This window comes from Mustela nigripes, chromosome 6, assembly GCF_022355385.1.
Source record: "Mustela nigripes isolate SB6536 chromosome 6, MUSNIG.SB6536, whole genome shotgun sequence".
Lineage (NCBI taxonomy): Eukaryota > Metazoa > Chordata > Mammalia > Carnivora > Mustelidae > Mustela > Mustela nigripes.
In genome coordinates, this window is record NC_081562.1 from 31,256,953 (window position 1) to 31,273,615 (window position 16,663).

The following is a 16,663-nucleotide window of genomic DNA, read 5'->3' on the forward strand; positions in this document are numbered from 1 at the left end:
TATCATATACCGAAAATTATGGATCTAAAAGGACTTTAAAACATTCTTGTTTTCTAGTCTGTTTTAACTTTAATTACCTCCATAATATATTAGCTTCAGTGTCTCTCATTCATGTATTTGGTTTGCCTTGATATATTCATTGTCAAAGTTATAATGGAGATTTTTTGTGGTGATAAATGAGTCAGTTTTTCTTATTTGTTTAATGAACTTGGGAGTTAAAAAATGATTTTAAAAGATGTTTAATGAAGTGAAGACAAAGTATATTTATGATTTCTTTCAACAGTGAAACATATATGCACATGATTTAAATAGGTGTATCATTGAATTCAACTATTCACACATTGGATTTATAGGTGATTATTTTGTACATTTATTTACTTTGGCCTTTCCAAATGGGTATTTTTTCTATATGTGATATATTTGTTATTTGTATAGAGTAGTGTAAGTTGTGAAGAAGGTACTTACTGAATGAGAAAAATATGTCATTTTAGTAAAAGAATTAACTGAAGAAAATAAGCAGCTGGAAGAAGGTATGAAAGAAATATTGCAAGCTATTAAGGAAATGCAAAAAGATCCTGATGTTAAAGGAGGAGAAACATCTCTAATCATCCCTAGTCTTGAAAGACTAGTTAATGTAAGTTTTTTCCACATAGGTTTTATTTTGTTGTTTCCTGCTTTAAAGATGTTGTTCAGCTGTTCTCTGGCCTTCATTGTTTCTGATGAGACATTTATAGTTATTTGAGTCACTGTTCACTGTTCCCCTGTTTGTTACATGTCGATTTCTCAGGCTTTCAGAACTTCCTCTGTTACTTGGTTTTCACCGGTTTCACTATAGTGTGCATTGGTGTGTGTGTCGGTATGTGTGTGCACGCATATATTTGTATGCGTGTATGTTGTTTGGGGTTTGCTGAGTTTCTTCAGTCTGTTTACTTGTGCTATTCACTACAGTTGAAAAGTTTCCTCTTTTTTAGTTCTTCAGTTATTTTTTTTGTCCCATTGTCTCTGGGACTCCAGTGACAAATGTTAGATCTTTTGATAGTGTCCACAGGTTTTTGAGGCTTTTTTCATTTTCCCCCTAATTTTTTTTATATTTTCTCCTCCTGATTGGATAATTGCTATTTATCTTTTTTAAGATCACTGATACTTTCCTCTAACTTCTCAAGTCTTCCATTTAAAAGGTCAGCCTGGTAGAGTTTTTATCAGAATTTGGAGTTCCTTTTTGCTGGTTATTTTTTTTCTAGAATTCCTGTCTTACTTTCCAGACTTTGGGCTCTGTCTCTGGTTTTCTTGGCCAGAAAGATGACAGGTCACTGCAACTGTAGCCTGTCCCTTCCCCATAGCACTACCCTCCCCCCTGCAAAATGCACTCATCAGTGGTTCTGTCTTCCAAGTTTTAAGTCCTCTCCAAAATCTACTTTCTTTTGTTTATTTTCTAGAACCTTGTTAAGTGTGGGAAGGTAGTCTGGTAGGACCTTATGCCAGAAACCTAGAAGTGTAACAGGATGTAGTAGGAATATTGTAAATTCCTTAAGCATTGCTTAAGGAATGCTTAAGCATTGCTACAGGAAAAATATTAGCCATCAAATAATAGTCTATTTACATCTACTATATAGAGATTTGAGCATTCTACACTATTGAATATTACATAAACTTGAATAATATATGCATTTTAAATTATTAATATTTAAATAAATTGTTTACATAATCTGAACATACTTAACATATATTATTGCTTCCCAAGTTTGTGCTTCCCAAGAAAATGTTATTTGTTGAATTGCTTTTTTTATGGTGAATTAGTCAGTAGTTGAACACTTGTTCTTAGCAGCACTGTATTGTAGCAGAGAAGAAGAGTGATACTGGTATGTTCAAAACTTCTGAAGCAGGAAGATCATTTTGACAAATTTATAAGAACCATTTAATTCTCTTTATATGTTACTCATTTTTGTGTTCCTTCTCCTGTTGGTGACTTTGTTTGCCTCTATTATTTTGAGTGTCTAAAATGATTCTTCATGCTTTTTCTGTGAACATCTTTCATCTATGATGCTACTCACTATTGATAGTGTGTCTAACTCAAACTATTTTCCAAGGGAAACTCCACTTAGTGACCAAATCCAAACAGAACAGATAGAGCAGGAAATTCTAACTTCTTCTGTTTCAGTTGACAGTTTCTGGTCTTGCCAGGACCACTGTTTGCAGAGATTTCATCTGCTTCTATCCTGAGTTGTCGTTCTTTTCTGATTGATATGCCCTGTCTGTAACTCACAAATGACCTAACAATTCCTGCTGTAAGAAATCTTCAGAATCAGTGACACTTTAGTTGAGATATTTCTTGATTATGTACTTCATTTCACTTTCTGTCGCCACAGGTTATTTTTCAGTACCTCTAATCACCCTTTAATCTCATTTTAAGAAAAGGGCACATAGACAACATGGTGCTTGTTCTCAGCAAGACAGCTGACGAGGCTACCTTGATGTCTGTCACAGTACCTCCTTCTACTTACTTCTGTCTTCCTGGTATCCCCTTTGAATTAGTGTAACTTCTTATTCCATATGATCCCTGCCTCAGTCTCCTGAGGGTTAAAGCTTACTTCCATAAAACTTCTGCCTCAAGTTGACTGGATCACTAACCTTCTTTGTCTTTGCCTTGTTTTCTGAAGCTTTCTTTACTTTGCAGTTAGCAGCTTTATTATATATAATTTCTTTAAAATGCATATATATTTATATGTATGTACTCTGTCGGTGTGTACTGGGGTGTATGTATATTTATGTATGCCATTATTGGCAAATTAGGATGAATGAAGCATTTTTGATAATATTTTAATATTTGACATACTATTTTTGCTTATCCAGCCGTTTTGGATAATACTTTGTTACCATATGTTGCCTTTTTGTCATATATGCTTCAACTGTGTGGAGAGGAAGCAATGAAGAATTAATTAAATGTAGTAACTATTTCAGTCCTCTGATCGTGCTTTAAATATGGGTGCTGCATAGTTTCAAAGTATCTGCATATAAATTATCTCATTTTGACTGTATAAAAACTTTCTAAAGTGGGCAGATGTGACATTATTTCCTCTTCTTTAGAGATAAGGAAACTAAGGTTTAAAGAATTTAAGTCACTTGCTGAGCTAGTAAGAGATTGGTTAAGATTTGAACCCTAATCCTCTTACTGCCTTCCAGTTGTTTTTCTAGTCCAGCAGTCTACTAAAATTAGCTAAATGTTAAATGTTATAGCGAGGTAATTACTATGCTTGGAATACTGATGTAAATTAATCTAGAGTTTTATGAATTTAGATTCACAAATAAGAAATAGTTTTGGCATATTTTGTAATTATGCCTGTCAGTGAAGAGTAAAATGCCTAAATGTGAATTTTATTTAAAAGGTAGTTTTTTTTCTTATTATGATTTTAGTATTTTGCTTTACACTTTTTCAATATAATCTAAATTTATTAGGCTATAGAATCGAAGAATGCAGAAGGAATCTTTGATGCTAATCTGCATTTGAAAGCCCAAGTTGACCAACTTACTGGAAGAAATGAAGAATTAAGGCAGGAGCTCAGGGAATCTCGGAAGGAGGCGATCAGTTATTCTCAGCAGTTGGCAAAAGCAAATTTAAAGGTGAGAATATAAATAAATAATAGAAAATGCTAAACATTCTGAACATAGTCTTAATATGAAACTTTTAATTTTTTTTAAAAGACTGAGAAAATTCTTCTTGAATTAATTCAACATTAAGAAAACTCCTTTTTGGATTTTTCCTAAATAAGTGGGAAATAAGTACCTTTTATAATATAAAAGAATACAAAAATTCTAAGTCTATACATAGGTAGTTCTAAATAAAATTTAAAGTATAGTTTAATTGATGTCTGGTGGTAGGGCATTCATACATTTACTTTTTGAAAATACTCAGTAGGAAGAAAAAGTTACTAGCTCTTAAATTTGGCTTTGGTTTTGAGAGATGTGACTCTCATTTTTGAACTGTTTGTTTCCAGGTAGATCATCTTGAAAAAGAGATCATTCTTTTACGGCAATCAGAAGGATCAAATGTTGTTTTTAAAGGAGTGGACTTACCTGATGGGATAGCACCATCTAGTGCCAATATTATTAATTCTCAAAATGAATATTTAATACATATCTTACAGGTAGTAAAAATTTTGCATCTCAATAAGAAAAGCTATTGATAGTATGTTTCTTCATATATTCCTTTGAGTGTTCTTAGAATATTATCATTGAGATATATTTTTATTGGATTTTTTTAAAGATTTTTAAATTTATCAGAGAGAGAGGGGGGAGAGAGCGAGCACAGGCAGACAGAATGGCAGTTGGATTTTGATATTAAATGGAATATTATGAATGAAAGCAGTTTGTTCCATTCATCTGTATTAAGAAGCATGCTGACATATTTTGTGGACATACATGTCATGAAATATATGATTAACAGGTAGAATGATGTAGCTAAGGTGGTAATGTATAAATAGAGGAGCCCTTTTATTTAGTGCTGGTTGGAAAAGCAATTCAAGTGAATAAAGTCTGCTACAATTTTTAGTGAAATGATTAAATTGTTCCTTTTGTATTTTAACTACAAGAGAAAGTTTTTAAATCAAATTGTCTTTAATGTTTTTCTTCCCTTTCAACTTGTGTTGGTTAATTCATTAGTAAATTAGAAAGGGTAGTGCTTGCCCTGGGTGTGTCAGTTTTGCTGCCTATATTGTGGTCATTATGAATGGCCTAATGAGAGATACTTTTCATTATTTCATTTGAAGTGTGAATGCCCGTAACATCACATTCATTTGAAATATAATTACGAAAATGTGTTTGGAATGAAGAAAATATGTTTTTGATTATTAGCGCTACTGTTTCCATCTCCTAGATGATCCCTTTGTGAATATACCTGAGTGATGATTACTAAATAATACTTGTTTTTGTATTTGAAAAATGTTTTTGTATTTGTATATTATATTTGATAAACATTACTTTTTTTCACCTTTATATAAAAAAAAATGAAAGGCATTTTGGTAGATTAGAGAGCACCAATTGGGAATCTGAAAACCTGTTCATAGCAAAACATGTACTAAAAAACAAAACAAAACAAAACATGTACTTGGACTTCCAATCCCCTAAGAGTGATAGATGTAGCCAAGGCCTTTGGAGCCATGCAAGACTAACTTTTTAAGTGTTGGATTTGCATGTGTATAAGGCACCTGACACCAGGATTGCCATATGTGCTCGGCAGTGGTTATCAAGTGTAGTTTTATGAGCTTTTTAAAGTTGAGTTAATCTTTCTAAGTCCCTTTCTTTGTCTATGAAATGAAGTAATTGCAAAGAGTTGTTTGAATGGAGGCACGAACGGGTATGTTCACAAAAGTGTATGTGAGGCTGAGTGACTAGAAGAAGTTCATAACCACTGGATCTGATCATGTATGTGGATACTGAAATTATCAAATATGGTACAAATAATTTTACCAGTTTTATACTACTTCTCTTTATACATATTGCCTCCTTTAATATGCCTTAAACTAAGATGTTCCATATATTATAGAAATTACCTGTGCTGCTAATGAAGTGGATAACTATATTCTCTTTTATATATTTTTCTATAATCTTGTCAAAGTATGAATTTATACTTTCCAGTTTAAAATATATTCTGATTCTTTTTGCATTCTTATTTCTCAACCAATTTTTAGGAACTAGAATGTAAAGAAAATAAATTAAAGACCTTAGAAGATTCTCTTGAAGACTATAACAGAAAATTTGCAGTAATTCGTCATCAGCAAAGCTTATTATATAAAGAATATCTAAGGTATAAGTGTTAGCAAAACTTTTGTAATGTAATTGCAGCATATTCTTAGTAATAATGAAAGAAATGTAAAAAAGTACTTTGTTTTATCCTTCCCTCGTGCCTCTTCCCTTCTATTTTATGTCTTAGTTTCCTTATCTATGAATTTCTGAGATAGTAATGCCTTTTTTATAGGGTTATTACAAAATCTAATTGAATTGTTACATGAAAATGCTCAGATATGAATATTTTGCAAATGTCCTGGCACATGAACATTTTGTAAATCTCAGCTGCTATAATCATTCTTCATCATTACTGTCATCATTATTGATATATTTTCATTGGTAACTAGTATGTTTCTCTTTATCTCTGCTATTTCATCTATATCAATCAAATAATTTTCTTAGAAGTCGTTAGAATACCAGATCAACGGTGATTTAAATACGAAGTGTAATTGTTATGTGATTTAACAAGAAACCCAAAGCTAATTATAGGGTAGGGCACATTTAAGGGTTGTCATTATCTTCTATTACAGTTTATAAAATAGATGTAGGAGTTCAAGGAAGAGGAAACCATGCCCACTGGAGAAGAGACATATTTTTTTTTCCCACACAACTTTCTATTTTTAGTTTAAAAAATTTTCCAGAACCTTCTAACATAGCAGACTTTGACTCCGATCACATTAGCCAGAATTGGGCTAATGAGCTGTCCAAGTCATACGTTCAAGTCTCAACCATTCAGTGGCAAAGAGAGTGGTGGCTCTGTAATTTGTTTATGCCAGCCAGATTGCAGGTGACTATAGAATGTCTCTCAGGTAAGCAACAGTGTCTTACACACTTTCCTTTAAATCAAATGATTACTACTGTTGTTTATATTCTAAGTATTTTGCAACTGGTTAACCCTCAAGTTTTAAGAGTAGGGTCAGAATATTGAGAACTGATTTCCAGAATTAGTTTGGAGTGTTGATTATTTTCCTGTTTGTTTTCTGTTTTTAATAAAATGTTGTAAGATTCACCTTCATTTGTTATATTTTAACAGTTGTAGAGTTGTGACTCATGGAATAATGAAAGTAACTTGATAGATAAAATAATATCTATACATTGCATTTATTTAATAAAAATAGAACTTACAGGCTAAATCCTTGTCAAATGGAATTTTGAGATACTCTCTTACCAGATACCAGGAGCTGTGATGCCTCTTGTTTTCCTGTAGTAAATATTTTATTAGGTTTTATTATATTGTCATTTTTATTTTTTTGGAAGTGAAAAGGAGGCCTGGAAGATAGAATCTGAAACAGTAAAAGAGGAAAAGAAAAAACTAGAGGATCAAATCCAACAAGATGCTATAAAAGTAAAAGAATATAATGTAAGTAAAACTCTTTTAAAATCAGTGTACAATATTGTACCAACTAAGATAGCTACATTCAACAAGTAATATAAATGTGTCTTTGTGCAGAATTTGCTCAGTGCTCTTCAGATGGATTCAGATGAAATGAAAAAAACACTTTCAGAAAATAGTAGAAAAATCACAGTCCTGCAAGTGAATGAAAAGTCACTCATAAGACAGTATACTACTTTAGTAGAAATGGAGCGACAGCTTAGGAAAGAAAATGGGAAACAGAAGAATGAATTGATAGCAATGGAAGCTGAAGTTGGTGAAAAAATTGGACGTTTGCAACGATTTAAGGTACATCTGATTTTTTTTTTTTTTGGCTCTATAATAACTTTGAAGTATGAGAGAATAATATAATGAACAGCCATCTCCTGGATTAATACGTAACATTTATTAACATTGTGCATTATTGCTTCATCTGTTCCTTATAGGAATAAATTGCAGACATTTCTTCCCTTAGTATTTTAGTGTGCATTTCTAAAAATGCCTTTTTTTGTTTACATATCACTAACTTTATCACATTTAACAAAAGGGACAATAATTGCCTTACATTATCTAATGTCCAGGCCATATTCACATTTCCTCAGTTGTTCCAGGATCCAGTCAAGGACTCTGCATTATATTTATATGTTATATGTCATTAAGTCTTTAATATTTACAGAAGCTCCTGGGTTTTTTTTCCTCTGTGAAAATGTTGAAGATTTACTTTTTTTTTTTTTTTTTTGTAATTTTGCTTATTCCTCTATTCATTGTATTTACTAAAAGCTTTAAAGCCTTGGGTATGTCAGATTAAACATTTTTTTTTAAAAGATTTTTTATTTATTTATTTGACAGAGAGAAATCACAAGTAGATGGAGAGGCAGGCAGAGAGAGAGAGAGGGAAGCAGGCTCCCTGCCGAGCAGAGAGCCCGATGCGGGACTTGATCCCAGGACCCTGAGATCATGACCTGAGCCGAAGGCAGTGGCTTAACACACTGAGCCACCCAGGCGCCCAGATTAAACATTTTTGATAAGAATACTCCATCCAAAGTTGAGAGGCAACATGGGGGATTTGGGGGGTAGGAAAGGAATGAATGAAACAAGATGAGATCGGGAGGGAGACAAACCCTTAATCTCACAAAACAAATGGAGGATTGCCGGGGGGGAGGGGGATAGGGAGAGGGTGGTTGTGCTATGGACATTAGGGAAGGTATTTGCTATGGCGAGTGCTGTGAAGTGTAAACCCTGGTGATTCACAGACCTGTACCCCTGGGGCTAATAATACATTTTAGGTTAATTAAAAAATTAAAAAAAAAAAATTAAAAGAATACTCCATCCATAATCCATTGTACTTTAATACCCTATGTTGCATCACTTTAAGAGGTAGAATGTTTGATAGTCCCATGTTTCATGCATGATTATTATCTTAAGGGGCAAACAGTCATATATCTCTATTAATAAGTGACTTAGTTAACTGGTGATATTTTGGTACCATGCAAATAACCAGTTGTTTGCCAGGCTTTAGGATCCACTCATGATTGTTGTTATCTGACTCAGTTATTTCATTAGGAGTTGCAAAAATTATTTTCTAATTATGTTGTTTTCTACATGTATTGTCCAATAGTCTTTTGTAAAATAAAGAGCTTTTCCACATTAGTCCAGGCTATTTATTCAGTTATCTTAAAGTATAGTCCTACTAGAAAGCTTCATTCTTTCTTTCGAATGATAGTCTTCAGAAATCAGAGATGGTGTACTCTGCTTCAACTTTTGCCAGACTTACCCAGCTTTCTGTTCTTTCAGTATCATTACAGACTCACATACTTAGTTGTTGTTTGTTAGTCTTCATTGTGGCCAGTGGGAGCTCTTTGTAAAGCCAGCTCTCATTTCCTTTTGACAAGAATCCAGTAGTGTTTGAGCCAAGCTTCAAATGTTGGTTTGTTTTCTGGCACAAGATATTCAGGATTTAACTTATATGCTTTAATCCAGATTTGAAATCAACCGTTATGCTAAAGAACCCTGGTTCTTTTTAGTGGGAAAGGCATTTAGATACCAAAAACTGGTCACTAGATATTACTGTTCTTGAAGTTTCATTGCTACTTGGTCCCCTTCAGTGGACAAATTAGTAAAATGTGTATATTTAAACCATGAGTTCATATTGTTATCTCCAATTCAGATTTAATATAATAGGGTTAGGAAGTGGTATGGAGTTGTTACTAACTTTGATTTAGTACTCGTATTTTCTTTTTCTTACATGGAAATCTGTTATTAACATTAAAATAATTGCTCTATCCTATAATATTCACACATTAATTTGAAGATAATCTTGCATTGGTATTAACAACAGCAGCAGCAGTGCTACCAAATTTAGTTTAAAATTTCTATATAGTTCTTATATTCTTTAGAATATCTTTCAATAGGATGTATAGTCAAGGTAATCTATTCTACAGTAACTTGAAATAATTTTCTTTGTGTGGTTATGCTATAAATTTGCTATATAAGTTAGGCTCATTTGTTTTGCATTTGTCTTCAAACTCAGATGTTACTTTTGTTTTCTTTTTTTAATTGATTTGAATATATAAAACATTTGCATGTTTCAAACATATAGTCAGAGAAATCTTACTTCTCTATACCTTTGACTCCATTCTGCCCTCCCTGCTCTATGTAACTGATTATCCTTTTAATGATTGCATACACTGTATACTCTTTTACACCTGCGTTACATCTTGTTTAGCCTATTTTAAGCATGTACATTTTGAGTTTACATGTCCAAATTTACATAGGATCATGTAAACAAAAAAGAATTCAAAATAGAATTAAAATGAAGCTGAGTTCCTTACTATTCACTTTTAAAAATAGTAATAGGTGAAATTGTAATGCTAACAAACATTTTCCATGTGATCTTAAAGCTGACCCCTGATGCAGAAAGGAACTTACTGAATAATGAAAGCTATTTTTATTTGGACATGTAATAAGGAAACTTTGAGTCTTCAAAAGTGTTCTTGTTTTTATTTTTGTGTTTTTCTTGGAGTATTGCACATATAGCTAGTGAATGGGGTAGAAGGGAAAAAAGAACTAGAATGCTCTTCTCCTTAACCTGATTGTTCAACCTGTGTTTGGGGCCTGGTACATGACCACTGGAAAGCCAAAAATTGGGTATTTTTAGGGAATTGGAAATAGGAAACTTCTCCCCATCCAAATAAATTGTGAAGCCAAACTCCCAAGGGTATGGTAGAATAATGTGTACTTACGTAGGTGGAAAAGAAAAGCTGTAAAAATGAGATGTGAAGTGCAATTAATGAATATTTTTCGCTCATTATTGTACTTCAGAAGAAATTTTAACAGTAAATTCTTTTTTTTTTTTTTTTAAGATTTTATTTATTTGTGAGAGAGAGAAAGAGAGACAGAGTGAGAGAGCATGAGGGGGAGGTCAGAGGGAGAAGCAGATTCCCCATGGAGCTGGGAGCCTGATGTGGGACTCGATCCCAGGACTCCAGGATCATGACCTGAGCCGAAGGCAGTTGCTTAACCAACTGAGCCACCCAGGTGCCCCAACAGTAAATTCTTTATCTTCGTCACTTATAAATTTGGTTATTCCTTACACTATTTCATCAACTTACTTTAGAGAGAAATAAAAGTTCAGATTACTTCTTCTTAGTGTTAATATAGTGTCTTGGTGTTGTGTCTTTTTATAGTTGTATAGCTGAGCAGAACATGAAACAAGTAACTGAAAGTCTTTCATATTATTTATTAGAGATAGCTATGATAGAGAGAAATTTTTTTGTCCTCAGGTATTGTTTGCTTCATGTGAACAAAAGGTTTTCTTTTATTACAAAGCTACTTTGTGTAACTGTAATAAGGAGAAATAGCTATCGTAATGTGGTGATGCTAATTTTGCCACTCAGCTAACTAAAGGCAAGTTTTTTTTAATCTTACAACATATAGAAAAGCCATCCAGGGATATATTCTGAGTGATATATTTTCTTGCTCCTTTGTATGGTGTTTTTCTGGAATTAATTTAATTTTGTTTTATTGTGATAGTTATGAAAGAATTCCCTTTATTTTTATTATTTAAAATCTCTAAATAATATTATTTCTTATAGGAAACAAAATAATTATTATAATTTTTTAATACATGAGAGATCTTTAAAAAAAAAAGATTTTAAAATCTGTATTCCTTTTAGCTGTATTGTCTTATGCTTCACCAGAAAAAAATACACTAACTTAACTCAGTGTATCCTTATTTACACAGGAGATGGCCATTTTCAAGATTGCAGCTCTCCAAAAAGTTATAGATAATAGTGTTTCTTTGTCTGAACTAGAATTGGCCAATAAACAATACAATGAGTTGACTGCAAAGTACAGAGATATCTTACAAAAAGATAATATGCTGGTTCAAAGAACAAATAAATTGGAACATTTAGAGGTAAGTTTACGTGGTCCTTAAACCTTGTACTATTAGCTGTTTTTCTTGGGTGGTGGTACCGGTACGTGCAGAATGACTTCCAGATGACTTCATCCTGTCATCCTTCCTTAGTCCACTTGCATAATTTTATTAATCAAGCCTCTTTCCCCCTGGCACTTAAAAAAGAAAAAGACAAGCATGAACCAAATAGGAAAATTATAACTAAAAGAGAGAGAATCATTCAGTACCCATCCCTTTCTCTTCCCAGTGCAAATTATTTTCTCATAATCCTTGGCTTATTATGTTCCTTGGGATGATGTAGCTGAGAATGGCTCTTCCTGGACCATGGATGAGCTCTGGAAGTTCCCATCCTTTCTTATTGTACAGATAAGAAAAATAGGATAAGGTATCCTAAGTTTCTTTCAAATAATATGTGAATCTGGCCCAGAATCCTTTGTAGTTCTCTTCTAGCCACTTGACTTCCATACCTTTAACAGTAGGCAAAACCAGATCCTGATTTGTTCATCTTCTTCTTCAAAAATAAGAACTTATGTGCTTGCTTCGGCAGCACATAATACTAAAAAAAATAATAATAATAAGAGCTTATGTCTTTTGACTTACTCTCTTTTGTGATCCTCTCCTAGGACAGGAATGAGGTCTAATTTTGAAGTTTTTTAGATTGTACTTGTGTAGAGAGACATAATCAAAGAACACCCAAATGTCATTAACAGCTTTGAATGACTTCTATAAAATTATCTGAGTTTTTTTTTCCTTTTTTTTATTTTTTTACAGATTTTATTTATTTATTTGACAGAAATCAGAAGTAGGCAGAGAGGCAGGCAGAGAGAGAGAGAGAGGAGGAAGCAGGCTCCCTGCTGAGGAGAGAGCCCCATGTGGGGCTTGATCTCAGGACCCTGGGATCATGACCTGAGCCAAAGGCAGAGGCTTAACCCACTGAGCCACCCAGGCACCCCGCTCTTAGTTATTTATTAATACTAACTATAAGTAATCATGATCAGTTTACTTTTTACTATTTTTACTAATGAGAGATGATTATGTTAATTTTTATAGAAAATTTGAATATTTAGCTGTGGTAATAATTTATTTTACTTTTTCCCCATCTTTCATGTCCTTTGCCCTCTTCCTCTGAAGCATTTGAAAATCCAGTATAGCAGTGTGTTAGGTAGGTTAACATAGAAATAAGTAATTTTTAACTTTTATTTATTTTTGCAAAGAATATCTTTGTCTTCCTTTAAAATTAAAAAAAAATTACATTTGAATTATATCTCTTCCTCTCCTTCCTGCATCTTGATTATAATTATGAATATATATTTATTCCTATTGACAGTGTTTTCATTTTATTCTTTATTATGTGTATTGTGTGTAGCCATTACTCCTGTCCCTATCCCCCATATTACCTCCTCCTTACTACCACTGTAGTGATTATTCTATACATGAACCTGACCATGTGACACCCTGCTTCAAACCTATCAACAGCTGCTAGTCACTTAAAGAGTAAAAGTCAAATTTCTTTCATGATTAGGCCCCACTTACCTCATGTCATCTCCTGTGATGCTCTAAGTACTTTTACAAGTTATGTTTTTGACACCGAACTACTAGTTTTCTGGAACACAGTGTTTTTCCCTATATATGTTCTTTCATAACCATTGTTTCCTTGTCTAGGAGCTCTCCCCTCTCTCTCAGCTTATGTGCTCAGTGAATTTCTGTTCATGCTTAAAACTTTGTTCACACATTATCTTTTTTTCAGAAGCATCTTTCTTTATTGAACAAAGATTCTCTGTTTCTATTAGTTCCCTGTCTTATACATAGTTCGGCTCTTTATTTCACACCATATTGTGAGTGTTGATCATCTGCATCCCCAACTGGAATATTAGCTTCTTAATGTCAGGAACTCTACTTATTTCATTTTTGTGTGTTTAGTGCCTCCTGTTTGGCACACAGTTAAACCTAATAAGTGTAGACCTTGAGAGAGTTATTAATGGTGTAGAGCCATAGTGCAAAGGCCATCAGATGTGGTGATTAGGAAATCATTGATGCCTGTCAAGAGTGAAGTTCTTGAGATTAAAGGTGATGAAATTTTAGAATATAGAGTGGGTGATAAGGAAATGCAAAAAATGAATGACTGATAAGGCAATAGAAAAACTAGAAATTAGATGACAGAAGAAAAGAGAAATAGATACGGGCCAAGGTAGAATCAAGATAAAGACTTGTTTTATCAACTTCTTTTTCTTTTAAATAAAGGAGACCAATGAAGTTTGAGGGGAGAGGGAAAGAAAATTTAAAGCAAATAGGGAGAGAACAATTAAAGATTGGAGAGGAGGGTGGTAAAAGCGTGCCTTTGCTGCCAAGGCAGGGGAGTGAGAATAGGATCTGGAACAAAACTGAAGTTCTCCAAGAAAGTCAGGAAGTGGGGGCACAGGGAGACGAGAACGGGAATTCTGGATACACCTTGCCTGGATCGTGGTTGATATATTCAGCTATATATCCCCCTCAACCACATCTCACCAGAATGACTAGGAGGAGGAACACCCAACAGAGGAAAAATTCAGAGACCATGCCCTCTGCCACAGAATTATTGGATATGGATGTAAACAGTATATACATAGGGACTTATGAAAGTGAATTCAGGGTAATAATTACCCAAGCAATGGCTAGGTTGGAGAAAACCATTAGTGGCAATATAGAATCTCTAAGGGTGGAAGTGAGAGCCAATCTGGCAGAAGTTAAAAATGCTATCAATGAGATCCAATATAATCTAAATACTCTTAACAGCTAGGGTAACCAAGGCAGAAGATAGAATTAGTGATCTAGAAAACAGACTGATACAAAAGAAGGATCAGGAGGACCTGGAACAAACAGCTTAGAAGCCATGAAAACAGAATTAGGGAAATAAATGATGCCATGAAACGTTCCAACGTCGAATTACTGTGACCCCCCAGGGGGTGGAGAAAGAAGACTAGAAGATTATAGTTGAATAAATTCTGGATGAAGATTTCCCCAATCTGAGGAATGAAACAAGTGTTCATGTCCTACAGGCAGAAAGGACACCCTGCAAGATCAATGAATCTCGAAAGATCTCCAGACACTTAATTGTGGAAATTCACAAATCATAATTTTAGACAAGAGGTCCTAAGGACACCTTAAGGGAAAGAGATTCCTTATATACAGAGGAAGGTCCATCAGAATGATGCCAGACCTGTCCACAGAAACCTGGCAAGCTAGAAAGGGCTGGCAAGACATAATCAGGGCACTAAATGAGAAGAACATGCAGCCAAGAATACTTTATCCAGCAAGGCTCACATTCAGAATGATTGGAGAGATTAAGGGCTTCCAGAACTGGCAAGGTTTAAAAGAGTATGTGACCACCAAGCAAGCCGGCACTACAAGAAATATTAAGGGGGGTTCTATAAAAGAAGAAAGAACCCAAGAGTGACATAGAATAGAAATTCACAGAGACAATCTATAGAAACAAGGACTTCACAGACAGCATGATGTCAATAAAATCTTATCTTTGAATAATCACTCTCAAAATGAATGGCCTATATGCTCCCATAAAAGGGCACAGGATTGCAGACTGGATAAAACGACAGGACCCATCCATAGGCTGTCTACAAGAGATACATTTTGAACCTAAAGATACATCCAGACTGAAAGTGAAGGAATGGAGATCCATCTTTCATGCCAACGGGCCTCAGAAGAAAGCTGGGTAGTGATTCTCATATCAGATAAATTAGATTTTAAGCCAAAGACTGTAGTCAGAGATACAGAAGGACACTACATCATTCTTAAAGGGTCTATCCACCAAGAAGATCTAACAATTGTAAATATCTATGCCCCCAATATGGGAGTAGCCAACTACATAAGCCAACTGTTAATCAAAAATAAAGAGTTATATTGATGGGGCACCTGAGTGGCTCAGTTGGTTAAGCCTCTGCCTTTGGCTCAGGTCATGATCCCAGGGTCTTGGGATCGAGCCCTGCATGGTGGGGGGGGGTGGTGGTCTCTGCTCAGCAGGGAGCCTGCTTCCTCCTCTCTCTCTCTGCCCACTTGTGATCTCCGTCTGACAAATAAATAAATAAAAATTTTTTAAAAGAGTTATATTGATAAGAATACATTAATTGTGAGGGATCTTAACGTGCCACTCTCAATAACAGACAGATCATCTGAGCAGAAGAGTCAATAAAGAAACAAGAGCTTTGAATAACACATTGGACCAGATGGACCTCATAGATATATACAAAACATTCCACCCTAAAACAACAGAATACTCATTCTTCTCGAGTGCACATGGAACTTTCTCCAGAATAGAATACATTCCAGGTCACAAATCAGGTCTCAACTGATACCAAAAGATTGAGATTCTTCCCTGCATATTCTCAGACCACGATGCTTTGAAACTGGAACTCAACCACAAGAAAAGGTTTGGAAGGAATTCAAACACTTGGAAGCTAAAGACCATCCTGCCAAAAAATGTTCTGATCAACCAGGAAACTAAAAAGAACTCAAACAATTCATGGAAACCAATGAGAATGAAGACACATGGGTCCAAAACCTATGGGATATGGCAAAGGCGGTCCTAAGGGGGAAATACATGTCAATCTAAGCCTCACTCAAAAAAAAACTGAAAAATCCCAAATACACCAGCTCTCTTTACACCTTAAAGAACTGGAAAATCAATAACAAATTAAGCCAACCCCACACACAAGAAGGGAAATAATCAAGGTTACAGTAGAGATCAATGAGATAGAAACTAGAGATACAGTAGAATACATCAACGAAACTAGAAGCTGATTCTTTGAAAGAATCCATAAGAGTGATAAACCATTGGCCAAACTAATCCAAAAGAAAACAGAGAGGACCCAAATTAATAAACTTATGAATGAAAAGGGAGAGATCATAACTAACACCAAGGAAATAGAAACAATCATCAGAAATTATTATCAACAGTTATATGCCAATAAGTTAAGCACATTAGATGAAATGGATGCATTCCTGGAAACCTATAAACTTCCAAAACTGAAACAGGAAGAAATTGACAACCTGATAGACCAATACCTAGTAACGAGATTAAAGCAGTGATCCAAAACTTCCCA

General features: G+C 34.2%; 1 protein-coding gene across 5 annotated transcripts in view; it reads left to right on the forward strand.

Moving 5' to 3' along the window:
* The window catches only part of CEP290 (centrosomal protein 290), a 100,114-nt gene that overhangs the window by 28,059 nt on the left and 55,392 nt on the right, over window positions 1-16,663 (forward strand). For all 5 annotated transcript variants that reach the window (XM_059402376.1, XM_059402379.1, XM_059402377.1 and 2 more), the window contains exons 19-25: window positions 492-634; window positions 3,454-3,618; window positions 3,993-4,142; window positions 5,685-5,800; window positions 7,039-7,141; window positions 7,232-7,462; window positions 11,397-11,570. In XM_059402376.1, the coding sequence (XP_059258359.1) occupies window positions 492-634; window positions 3,454-3,618; window positions 3,993-4,142; window positions 5,685-5,800; window positions 7,039-7,141; window positions 7,232-7,462; window positions 11,397-11,570 (1,082 nt within the window). The remainder of the gene's footprint in view (window positions 1-491; window positions 635-3,453; window positions 3,619-3,992; window positions 4,143-5,684; window positions 5,801-7,038; window positions 7,142-7,231; window positions 7,463-11,396; window positions 11,571-16,663) is intronic.